General features: G+C 43.7%; 1 protein-coding gene across 4 annotated transcripts in view; it reads right to left on the reverse strand.

Moving 5' to 3' along the window:
- Positions 1–13,528, reverse strand: part of MICU2 (mitochondrial calcium uptake 2) — a 537,628-nt gene that overhangs the window by 16,583 nt on the left and 507,517 nt on the right. For all 4 annotated transcript variants that reach the window (XM_029602536.1, XM_029602534.1, XM_029602535.1 and 1 more), the window contains exon 9: positions 8,745–8,916. In XM_029602536.1, coding sequence (XP_029458396.1) covers positions 8,745–8,916 — 172 coding nt within the window. The remainder of the gene's footprint in view (positions 1–8,744; positions 8,917–13,528) is intronic.

The following is a 13,528-nucleotide window of genomic DNA, read 5'->3' on the forward strand; positions in this document are numbered from 1 at the left end:
TTTCATTGCCATTGGATGATATCACCCACTTGTCTATCCTACTTGCCCATGGAGAATGTTGCAGTTTTAAAAGTTTTCTCATTGGTTTACTAAAAGGTAGTTGAGGAGGACAATGAAAAGTCAGAAATGAAGGAAAAAACACACCGAGCGAGCTAGTCTTCCTTATTTTAGCAATTTTCTCTGCCAAGGGGGAAATTAGGTTATTTTGGTAGCTCTATACCAGGGGTGGCCATCTCCAGTCCTCGAGAAGTACAAACAGGCCTAGTTTTTAGGATACATACAATGAATGTGCATGAGATAGATTTGCATGCACCGCCTTCATCATATGCAAATGTATCTCATGCATATTAATTGTGGGTATCCTGAAAACCTGGCCTGCTTGTGACGCTTGAGGACCAGAGTTGGCCATCCCTGCACTATACATCTTGAGAAGCAAAGTTAAACATATCTCATAAATTCCTAACTGCTTCTGTAATGCACATTACAATTCTTGCAATACAGATAATCAGGACAACCTAAGAACTTTAGGGTACATTTTCAAAGGTATGCGTGGGTGTCCATGTGTGCGCGCTAGCCGGCACGTGCAAGGGGGTGCACACTAGTGCATCTTGTGCGAGCCGACGCTCGCGTCCTTCCCCCGTTCCCTCCTAGGCCTCTCCGAAATCAGAGCTGTCTGGGAGGGAACTTCCCTTCCCCTTAATCTAACCTTCCTACCCCTTCCCCTAACCCCCCAATTCCTTTAACTTTCTTTTTGTGCCTGCTCTGGGCAGGCGCAAATTGCGTGCACCGGCAGCCTGCCGGCACGCAATCCTTCGACACAGCAGCAAATGGCCGCTGTGCCGGAGGCCTCTGGCCCTGCCCCGTCACCTGGACCGCCCCACCCCACCCCTTTTTCGAAGCCCAGGGACTTAGACACGTCCCAGGGCTTTAGGCCCCGCGTGCGTAGGGCTTTTAAAATCCAGCCCTATACTATGACTTCATAATTCTCTAAGGGGTGAATTTTCAAAACATTATGGGGTAGATTTTTAAAAAATACACGCACGCGTCCATGTGTGTGTGCTACTTGGCGTGCGCATATGGATGTGCGATTTTATAACATGCATGCGCATGTTATAAAATCGGGGTGGCGAACAGGCAAGGGGGGGGTTGAAAATTGCAATTTACGCACAGCGACAAGATCGGTCCTCCCCCAGTTCCCACCCAGTCCGTTCCAGTGCCTCTCCCCGCCCCCCCCCCCTCTCCACCCCCTTTTTTTCGGCCTGGCTCTTGTGCGCATAATCAGGGTTATGTGCGCGGCCTGGCCCCTTTTAAAATGCACGCGCAAGGCCCGGCCACGCGTGCTGGGCATTTCAAATCGGGCCGTATGTGCGTTAAGTAGCCTCCATGTATTCCGTACTTCTAAAAGACACACATACAGATTTGACAACTTACTCGTATAATTTTACACCTGCTATTTATCTGGCATGAGTGATAATAAACATGTTTATTGTGTAGTACTGACTGAATAGGAAGTCCGGGTGAACTGGGGGGCATTTAGGCTGAAGAACTAGGAGGGTCTCGTGGACCTGGTGGAGGACTGGGGAACTGGTGGACTAATTGGTAAACTGGTTAATTTCAATGACGCGTGCATGTTTTAAAATTGGCCAACTTCCACAAGTAAGTCCTACTTTACTTTCACATGTATAGCTTTAAGATCAATAGGAAAAGTATGTGCATTCAATGCATTGATATATGTGGCTTCAATTCATTGAATGTATTTGCATGTATGCTAGGCGTAGAGCTATGCATATTTCATAGCACACACGTATATCATATGCATGGGTTATAAAATACTTCCATAGTTCTGCTCGCAGTCATATATGCACATATATGCCACTGCCTGCATTTATTTGAAAATTATCTTCTAAAGTAGCTATAAACCTACAGCTTCAAACAGTCACTGTGCTATATTTTTTTTCTATTTACCCTCTTTTTCATGTCTTCTCTCCTTTATATTAGTGAGCTATTGTGTATGACTTTTGGCATAATAACTGTAGTAAATTCCCTTAGCTCAAAAAAAAAGGGGCATAGATGATTTCAGTGGTACTCTGACGGAACACAAAGTGTTGCCATAAGACAGTATATGTCCTTTCTACTAAGAGTTGGGAATGCTAGCAGCAGTTTTTGTTGTTGCTTTTTTTAAAAATTAAATTGCTACTTCTGGGCTAGCCATAGTGCTGTACACCAGGGCTTGAAACGATACAAAATACAGGGGAAATGCAGTTTGCCTTTATAACAGAAAGAAAAAAGTTTCCCTTGTGAACCTCTTTTTTTTTTCCAAGTCAACAACTATACTGCCAGCACTCTTAATGCTGTTCCCGTCAGAAAATATGTGGGACTCTGATGACATCATTAAACACGATGCCACTATTTTGGGCCAAGGATTGAGCCCAAAATAGTGCTTTATTTTACAAGATACAGGTCAGGGTTTTCATGTCCTGATTATTCCTTGGGGCTCTTAAAAAAGATAGAGCCCCATCTGCTCTGACTGTTCTCTGTATGGCTGCCATCAGTAGCTACCAGCTCCTTCCTTCCAAATAATAAAGGTGGTCCCAATCCCTATCTCCCAGCTGAAGGCAAGACTTGCTGCATTTCCTGCAGCAAGCTCTGAGATCATGAGGCTGCTGTGACCCACACAATGCAGGCTGGGAATCAAACACATTGGAAGTCCCATGAGATTGAACAGAGGCCAATGGGGCATCAGGGACCACTGATCTGCATCCTGCTTCCGGAAACTACTGTAGGTAATCTTCACAGCAACCCCAAGACTTTCAGAGTTTCTAGGCTATTGAAAGAAAACCAGGCTTCCAGGAACAGCTGTTTTAACTCAGTAAAAACGTCTCATTGTGCTGGAGGCCAAGGCGAGGTGATAGGTTGGTCAAGGATCACACAGTTGGGGAGTAGTGGTGGGACCATGGACCACAGCTGGGGAGTGGGGAACCATGGATCATGCATGGGTGGGATGGGACCATGTATAAAGAATGAAGGGGGCTGCAGATTTTACTCAGTAATAAGAGTGTGGGGCTGTGAATCCTACTGGTGGAGAGGGGTTGGGACTGCAAATTGTACCTGAGGACATGGCAGGATAGAGGATGAAGATAAGAGCATAGATCATAGTTGGAGCCACAAATTATACTGGCAGGGGAGAGACTGGATTTTGCTGACTGTGAGAACATATATCCATGAGTAGATTTCTGAAATTTCTCTGCTTAAATTTTACAACTGGAGCACTGCTCTATACCATGGTACAAGAGATTTGTATACGAGTTTCCTTCAGGGCTTAATTTGTAGACAAACAGTAAGTGGAACTATGGAAGAGGGGTTGAGATGGGCAGGGCCAGTGTCAGATGTGACCTGGGAAAAGGGGCAGGACTAGGGCCAGGCGTGAACTCTCACACATACATACCCAAATCAAAGTCATGTGGCTGTCCTTGTCTCAAGGTAAGCAGTCCAACATTCTCTATTCTTCTCTGCTTCTTCCAAGGCCTGGGGGCCATAAAATTCATGCAACTACTGGTTCTGTTCTGTTTCCACAAGGGAGCCAGAACTGATTTATGCTGCTGGCTCTGCTCTGCTTTTTTGGGTTCCAGAAAAAAAGGTGGCAGAATGCCATTCTAGGTTGTTTTGCCAGAAATTAAGCCCTCGGTAACAAACACAAAAAGGGTTAAATTAGCACACATCTGAAAGTTGGGAGCAGCAGTGCCATTCATCAAGGTTAGGGTTGAAGTCTTGACAAGTTGCACTACTGCTCACAAGTTTCGAACTCGTGCTAATTCAAACCCTTTTTTTTTTAGTTTGTTCTTTGTTCTACAGCAAGGCTTCAAAATCTGTCCTGGGGACCCCGCAGCCAGTCAGATTTTCAGGATATTGACAATGAATATGCATGAGATAAATCTGCATATCACGGAGATTTAGTATAAGCAAATTTACCTCATGCATATTCGTTGTTGATATCCTGAAAACCTGACTGGCTGTGAGGTCCCAAGGATAGGTTTGGGAAGCCCTGCCCTACATTGTCTGCATCAGCATTGCCCCTTCCCCTTCTGTTCCTAGCAATTCAGGAGGAGATGTGGAGGAGGAAGGGGAACAAGAGGGGAGGGGCTGGATTAGGTAACAGAATGGCTGTTCTCTGTGTGCTCCAGGCTTATTCCCCTCCTCTTCTCGTCCCTGCAGGCTACCTGGAGGGGAGGGGCTGGAGCACCAGACCCCTGGCTTCTCTGCCTCTTAAGCCTGAAAGGAAGTGCCAGAACTGTGTTCCAGGCTGTTCCCCCACAAATTAAGCCCTGGGCTCCTTTCTGATGGAGCTTTCAGGCTAGAACAAATCATGGAGATATTTGCTTAAGCTCTGCGGAGAAGTGGGGAAGTGAGGTGGCTTGTTCAGTCTCTAGAGAAGACTTTCCCTCCAGTCTTTGGTCAGTAAGGGAATTTGTGTCTTCAGGCATGTCGGGGAGGGCCCTGCGTGATCGGCGCCGAGCCCCATCAGGGGAAGGTCATCTAATCTCGCTCCCCACCCGGTAAGGCCCAGCGCCGACAGCACGACAAAAACGCAAGTATAGCTGCAAAAAAAGGAGAAAAACCAAAATCGCCGAAAGTCCCGCCCTCCGGCCAGAGCAGCCAACCAGAGCCTGCCCTGCCGGGCTTTAAATCCCTGCTCTGTTCAGCGCCGCGTGCCGAAGGAGCGCGACAAAGGGGCAGGCCCCTTTGTGAGCCCCTTCGTGCAGCCCCGAGGAAGCCCCGAGGGAGCCTACTTCCCCCAACTAAACTATAATAACACCATAATACCATAACATTACTACCCAAGACCCCAGTGTTTCAGCTATCCGCTCCTCCGCAACTGATCACCACAAAACACAACTACTCTAAAAATGCACCCTCTTCCTATTCCCATAATCAGGAACAAACCAAGAACAATCACAACACTGAACTCCCAACATACTTCAAGACAACAAAGACTAATCTCAATCATGGCATCCCCAATCACACAACTCTTAGGCCTATCATTTTTCACAGTAACGCTATTCAACGCCCAATCACTTTCTAAAAAAATGCATATCCTCAACGATTATCTCATTGAAGTCAACCCAGATTTATGTGCCATCACAGAAACATGGCTAAAAACTTCAGACACAGTGCTAACAAACCAGCTGCCTACCCAAGCCTACGATATTTTTTCAGTACCCAGACCTAAAAAAAAAAAGGAGGGGGCCTTCTGCTGGCCGCCAAGAAACATTTTGGGCTCACTCTCCAACAAACAAACTCCACCACAAAACTCGAATTCTCCTTCTTTAAGTCAAAACATCTACAAACATGCCTCATCTATGCTCCACCAGGAACACTCGATTCGGACCCTTCACCTCTTATAGAGCTGATATCCAAATACATTAACTCAGACAAACCAACCATTATCCTCGGTGACTTCAACTTACACGTTGATTCATACCCACAATCCACAAACTGTGAAACATTACTCTCTGCGCTCAGCCACTTGGGTTTTACACAAATAGTTAAAGGTCCCACACACAAGGGCGGACATACTCTGGACCTCATATTCATAAACGATAGTTTCTCCATACACACCAATCCCTCCTGCTCACTAGTTCCCTGGTCAGACCACAGAGTCATCTCCACGACTCTCAAAAAAGGAATACTCCCTCCACAATCATCCTCCAAAACCACAATTCATTTTAGAAAACCATGCCCACTGGACCTACTCAACGAGATCTGCTCCAAAGAACTAAATCAGCTTGACCTACAAGACGCCACTACAGCCACCACGTCATGGATCAAAGCTACAAAAAAAATTGCAGACCAAATCTGCCCAATCACCACTAAAACCATTCAACCCACACTTAACAGAAAACCGTGGTTTACCCCAGAACTCAAAACTCTAAAACAAAATCTTCGAAATAAAGAACAAAGCTGGAGAAAAAAACCCTACCACTGCACTACACACATCCTACAAAACCACTCTAAATACTTACAAAAACGCCATCCATAAAGCCAAGAAAGATTTCTATGCAAAAAGAATCCATAACTTCATCTTTGACCCAAAGGCGCTCTTCTCATATGCCACATCACTTACCAAACCTCCTACGCTGTCCATACCAGACCACCAAGCTCTCGACAAAGCCAACGAACTCGCCAACTACTTCAAGAATAAAATCACCAACCTCACCAGCTCCATTACTAACCATAATTACACACCCAACCTTCTCAACAAATCTCAGACACAACAGAAGTTCAGCCTAGATTGCTTCGAACCCACCTCCACACTGGAGATTGAAAACACCCTTAAGAAAATAAAACCATCTTACCACCCAGCAGACCCAATACCTACAAACCTACTCACCGCCATACCAAACACGATCGCACAAGCAATTGCGAAAATCATTAATACCTCTTTAACTCAAGGCATAGTTCCCAATCAGCTGAAACTTGCAATTCTCAAACCCCTACTGAAAAAACCAAACGCCTCACCAACGGACCCAGCCAACTTCAGGCCCATTGCAAACCTTCCACTGATAGCCAAACTGATGGAAAAAGCGGTAAACAAACAGCTGTCAGAGTACCTAGAAGAAAATAATATCCTCTCTCCAGCTCAGTACGGCTTTCGAAAATCACGAAACACAGAGTCTTTTCTGCTCTCACTCACAGACTCAATACTACTAAACCTAGAGAAAAAACAATCCCACCTACTGATACTTCTAGACCTATCCTCAGCTTTCGATACTGTAAACCACACAATACTCATAGACCAACTAGCAAATATAGGTATTGGAGGGACAGCACTCAACTGGTTCAAGTCCTTCTTGTGTAACAGATTCTACAAAGTCAGCATAAACAACAAAGAATCTCAGCCGATCCTTTCAAACCAAGGAGTACCTCAAGGCTCATCTCTCTCAACAACACTCTTCAATGTATACCTCCTCCCCCTTTGCCAATTACTCTCCAATCTCAATCTCACCTACTACCTCTTTGCGGACGACATTCAGATTCTTATCCCTATCACCGAATCTCTTCAAAGAACCATCACCCAATGGAAAGACTGCCTACAATCAATAAAAAACCTACTCTCCAACCTACACCTAGTCCTGAATGACAACAAAACAGAGATGCTAATCATTTCTCACGATTCCATGATTAACACAGCAATCCCCACACTTTCCACCACATTAAACATGAACTTCGCCACAGATGTCAGAGACCTTGGAACATGGTTGGACAACCATCTAAACCTTAAAAAATTTATAAACACCACCACCAAGGACTGCTTCTACAAACTACAGGTCCTCAAAAAGCTAAAACCTCTTCTTCATTTCAGGGACTTCCGCCTAGTACTTCAGTCCATCCTCCTAACAAAACTCGATTACTGCAACTCCATCCTTCTCGGACTCCCCTCCAGCACTATCAAATCCCTTCAGATGGTACAAAACGCCGCTGCTAGAATTCTCACAAACCCCAAAAAAAGAGATCATATCACCCCTATTCTAGGCAATTTACACTGGCTACCAATCAAATACAGGATTCAGTTCAAAACACTCACCATCATTCATAAAGCTATAAACAACATCGCGCCCATCACATTAAAGACACAACTTCGAGCCCACACATCTTCCAGACCCATCAGAAGCTCCTACAAAGGATCTCTGTTTGCACCACCTGCAAAATCACTATTAAGAAAGAGAGCACTATATGCAGCAGGTCCACATCTATGGAACACACTTCCACCAGACTTACGACTTGAACCCAGCCTACCAGAGTTAAAAAAAAAACTAAAAACTTGGCTCTTTAGACTTGCGTTCCCAGACTTATAATGTAACCAGGATCAGAGCTACTTACTCGGAGCTGTTTATTCAACAGTAATTCTATGTTTATCTGTTAATGTAAATAAGCCATGTTTAACGTTTTCAATGTAAAAAGTTTCAAAGTTTTAATGCAATGTTATGTAAGTTTAATGTTTTAATGTAAACTTAATGTTTTAATGTAAAAAGCCCTGGCCAGACAAGCCCAGGGCGAGTTCCCGTTCTCTGTAAACCGGACTGATTTGTATCTCATACAGGAATTTCGGTATAAAAAAATTAAAAATAAATAAATAAATAAATGTTGCCAGGGAATGTAGGTTCGAAAATGGGAGGAAACTGGGTAAAAAAAAAATACTACTTTTATATTCTAAGAACTGACACTTGTGCTTGTAAAGTTTCAGACTGCACAAGTTTATAAACAGTGAAGTCAATATTCAGCAACATGGTGAAGGGGCAATTGGATAAATAGTCACAGATATTCAGTGAAGTGCTGCTGATTAGGAGGGTCACTGAATATAGCTGGATAAATGTTCTAATTAGCTGGATAATGCTATCCGCCTAACTTTAGGACTGCTCTCTGGCGCCACCAGACATCTAGCAAATTCTGAACACTGGAGTTGGCTGGCTAAATTATCTGGCTGATTTAACTTCACTCTGGAATGTCCCAGGAAAGCCTCCACTTATACAGCTAACTTTCAACCTGCTAATGTGTTAGTACAATAAATCACAGTGGCGGGAAATTTAAAACCTGTGGTTTGCCTGGCTATGTCTTCAACTTAGTCAGGCATACCATTTCAATACTAACCTTAAAAGTATTATGAAAAAAACTGATTGACTAATTAATTGTGATTAGCATTCAGAGAGATGTCCTTTGATCAAGATACAGTGAAAATGCATACCAACCTCGCCTGCTGGAATTCTCTCTTTCAGATTCTGCCAGTAAATTTCATTGTTTTCTTCATCAGTGTAAAAGAGCAACCATTCAGCAAAATCCTCTTTCCTCATGAAGGCTAAACCTTTAGAAAACTGTATGAATTCCATTTCTTGCACCTCTGTTTGTAAATTTTCCATAAATCTAGAATTGTAATAGCACAGTTTAGAAACAGGGACATATGATAAAGCAAAGTGAAAAAAACATGCAAATTTATAATCTAGCAAGTTAAGTGAATAAACTCATAAAAAAATGAAAATACTGAAATAAGAGTATAAGGTCGCAAGGAGATACAGTATATTCACTATTTAAATATATTATTTATGTGAATGAATGAATGAATGCTATGAATGAGTGGTATGAATAGTTTTGTGTTTTTAATATGCATTACTAATATATTACTGGTGACCAGAATTGTTCAATAAATAATAAAGAAATGTGAACAGAGTCCATATTTTCTGGTACTCTGTTTTTTATATAAGGTTTTGAGAATTTTCCCTTGAAAATTGGAATAAGTTGTGGTTGAATGATACATTGTAAACTAGTAAGGGTTATCCTATTTATAGTGTTACACCTTGTATGGTAGCTATTCTTCAGCTGGATTAGTGCCTTATTTCAACATACTCTTAACAAATATATAAGGCCAGAAATGTTTCCCAACCACTTTCACTTTTCAAAATAGCAAGTGTTGCTTACCTGTAACAGATGTTCTTACAGGACAGCAGGATGTTAGTCCTCACATATGGGTGACATCACAGGATGGAGCCATGTACGGAAAACTTTTCTGTCAAAGTTTCTACAAAGCTTTGACTGACACTGGCACACTGAGTGCACTGAGCATGCTCAGCCTGCAATTATCCCTGTGAACCACAGGTGTCTCCCTCAGTCTCGTCTTATAGCTAAAAGTGCAAGCAAAACTAAAATAAAAGTAAAAACGTATACATACCCAACTCCGCGGGGTGGCGGGTGGGTTTTGTGAGGACTAACATCCTGCTGTCCTGTGAGAACACCTGTTACAGGTAAGCAACACTTGCTTTCTCACAGGACAAGCAGGAGGATAGTCCTCACATATGGGTGAGTACCAAGCTGAGGATGCCCGAGAGTGCACCAAATGCACACAAGATGCGCAAGAGGCGCAATGATGGAGGTGGAATTTGGTAAGGAGGGCATCCTGAAACCCGTAATGGGTTGGTGGAAGGATGTTGGGTAGTTAAACCGAAAAGAATAAGAGTAGACAATCTGGCCAAACATGGAGCATGCTGGCTAGTCATATCTAAGCAATAATGGCTGCGAAGGTATGGAGAGAGCTCCAGGTTGCAGCCTGATAAATATGTACAAGCAGCAGCGGCCGAGGGGAAGTTGTAGATATACCCATAATCACTTTCTCTCTGTTACACACACACCAGTCTCTCTCATTTCCATGCTCACTCTCCACGTGCACAGGCTTCTCATTCCCTGAATCACATTCTCTCACATTCACACACACCAGTCTTTTTCTCTCACACACACAGTCACCTTACCAAGCAGTCTCTCTCTCTCATGCATGCACACTCACCCAGGTTTCTCACTCCCATGCTTTTTTTCACCCCCACAACACCAGGCTTCTTACGCCCATGCTTTCTCACATACCCAGACTTCTCACTTCCATGCTTTTTCTCTCTCACACACACACACACACAAACACACACATCAGTCACCTCCCTGACTAATGTCTCACACTCTCACATACACATCAGTCATCTTCCTGAGCAATCACTTTCATTTTCTCTCACATATACATCTCCTCTCTGACCAGTCAATCACACACAGGCTGGCTGGCTGCTTCTCTCTCTTTCTCTCACTCACTTCCTCTCCCCTCCCCCGGAGCACAAATGGGAGCTGCAGCAGCCCCCGCAGGCCAAGAAAGAAGAATCCCATCGGCCGCGGGAGGCTCATGCTGCTGACTCCTTTCTCGATTACCGGCTGCTTCAATTGCTTGGGGACCGATGCTGCAGCCGCCGCTACTACTTTATCACGCGGCATGGCTCTTTCTCCTTTCCGCGCACCGCGTATCACTTCCTGTTCCGGGTCACGGGGGGGGGGGCAGGCGCAGGAAGAAGAAAAGGCCAGCCGCAGGTGCCACAGCTTCTTCTAGCACCGCTGCCGTTCCCACTGAGCTTGAACGTGCTGACAGCCCGGCGGCAACGGCAGCGGGAGAGACCGGGAGCGCACGACACATCTGCCGGTGCTTGGCGGCGCCGCAGACCGGCAAAAAACTCCCACGGCCCAATTTCTTTTTTTTATTTAAATAGCTTTTTGGCGCCCCTTTAGAACCGGCGCCCGGGGTGGCCGCCCACCCTGCCCACCCCTCGCTACGCCACTGTGAAATATACACTCAATTATTATTTTTTTCAAATTTCTTTTCTGGACCTGATTTCCAAGGGCCCTCGGGGCATTAATACCTCCTTATTTTCCAAAACAATAGAAAGAAATAATTTGTTAAAATTTCTAAGTTTTAATCTAAAGCAATTTAAAATGGGTTTACCAGTGAACAGAATATGTTCTACTACACAGGACTTCAACAATCAAGCTTACGATCTAGCAATCCGATTCTTTTAATGGTGTTATCCAGTTTCAGTTAAAACCACATACTCTCATGCTTTATACTCTGAGAAAATTGACCATTTAATCCTACTCTCTGTTTCCTGTCTTTTAACCAGTTCGTGGATTACAAACTGGTTAAAAGACAGTAAACAGAGAGTAGGATTAAATGGTCAATTTTCTCAGTGGAAAAGAGTAGACAGTGGAGTACCTCAGTGATCTATACTTGGACCGGTGCTTTTCAATATATATATATAAATGATCTGGAAAGGAATACGACGAGTGAGGTTATCAAATTTGCGGATGATACAAAATTATTTAGAGTAGTTAAATCACAAGCGGACTGTGATACATTACAGTCCTGAAACTACTCATCTTCTCCAACCTAGACTACTGCAATGCCCTACTCCTTGGACTACCTTTCACCACCACCCGTCCTCTCCAAATCCTACAGAACACAGCCACTAGAATTCTGACTGGATCAAAAAAATATGATCATATCACTCCAACACTCATCTCATTACACTGGCTCCCAATAAAATATCGAATAGAATACAAAGTACTTACAACCCTGCATAAAATAATCATAGGACAACAAAACAGCTGGCTAAGCAAATCCATTGTAATACACACTCCAAAATGGAACCAACGCTCAGTGAATAAAGGCCTCCTCAAAATCCCTAACGCAAGAACCACTTGACTAAACACAACACGTGAGAGAGCCATATCCATTGCCAGCCCTACACTATGGAACTCAATACCAATTGGAATAAGAACCCAACCATGCATCAAAATGTTCAAAAAAGACCTGAAAACCTAGCTGTTCACCAGAGCCTGCTCAGATTCACTCAACCAACCAGCCCACCAAGTACACACGAAACCCAACAAGAAAAATGCTACATCCCTAGATCTACCAAAGAACTCTTAGCAATGATTCCACAACCGACCTCATATAGTATATATTACTTCACCAGAAAGACACTTGGAATTGTTAAACCCCCCCCCCGCTGCTACAGATCCAAATGTATAATATCTCACCCAGCCTATACACCTTCCCCTATCCCTCACTTATTAACCCAAGCCTATATGTAACATCAGTATATATGTAATATCCTTGCTGTATATAATGAACCTCACAATTTATAACATTTATATGTAATCAACTTATACTACATGATAAGATGCTGTGATGATGTTTATACAACTGTCCCATGCTGTATTTCTGATGGCGAAACTGAATGACGGTATACAAAACACGATAAATAAATAAATAAATAAATAAATTTAGCGCAACACTGTAGCAAGGTGCTTATAGATTAGACATTAATTCACATCTCCTGCAAGATTCTTACTGTCTCCCTGTGAGATATCAGGATAGCACTGTGAAAGGGAATCAGATCAGAAGCAGAGTCATTGCAGCTTACTTCTCTATAAGGTACTAACCCTTAGATTCATCAAAATGCTTTAATATTGCATGCATAATGCTCGTGGTAAGAGAAAGGGGTGTGTTTAGGGTAATTTTTTAGAGTTACCACACCGCGCGGTAACATAGCGCTTCACGCAAGAAAGAGAGACTATTTTTATAAGGCCCTGATAGTAGTCAACTATTTTTCTCTCTATAAGAGAGCCAGCTAATAGCTCGAGGTGAGGTGTCCGTGGTGGTTTAGGGGCCAGTTTTACATGCAGATTGAGATGTACAAAAAGCACAGTACACCTCGGTGAAGATTTGACATCATTTGGAGTGAGGAAAAATCTACGCGCGCCAGCAGACTGCTGGCGCGCCGTGCTCCGACCTGGGGGCTGGTTCGAAGGCCTGGACCACGCCCCCGGGCCGGCACCATGCCCCCGGTCCCGCCCCCGAAACGCTGCACCCCGCCCCCAAAAACGCCGCGTCTTTCAGCCCCGCCCCCTTCCAAAAACCCCGGGACCTGCGCGTGTAGGTCCCAGGGGTAAAGCCCTGCTCGCATAAATCCGCCCGGATTTACGCGAGCAGGGCTTTTAAAATCCGCCCGTAAGTATTTTGATGATGTATGTTGCATTTATTATGATTTTATGTTTTATAATTTTATTATAATTTTACATTTTATATTTATATCATTAAACTATTGGTAGAATTGTAGTTTGCCCTAGTATTTTGAATGAAGGATAGTATATTAAATCAATGCATCAAATCAAA

This window comes from Rhinatrema bivittatum, chromosome 5 (genome assembly GCF_901001135.1).
Source record: "Rhinatrema bivittatum chromosome 5, aRhiBiv1.1, whole genome shotgun sequence".
In the NCBI taxonomy this organism is placed as follows: domain Eukaryota; kingdom Metazoa; phylum Chordata; class Amphibia; order Gymnophiona; family Rhinatrematidae; genus Rhinatrema; species Rhinatrema bivittatum.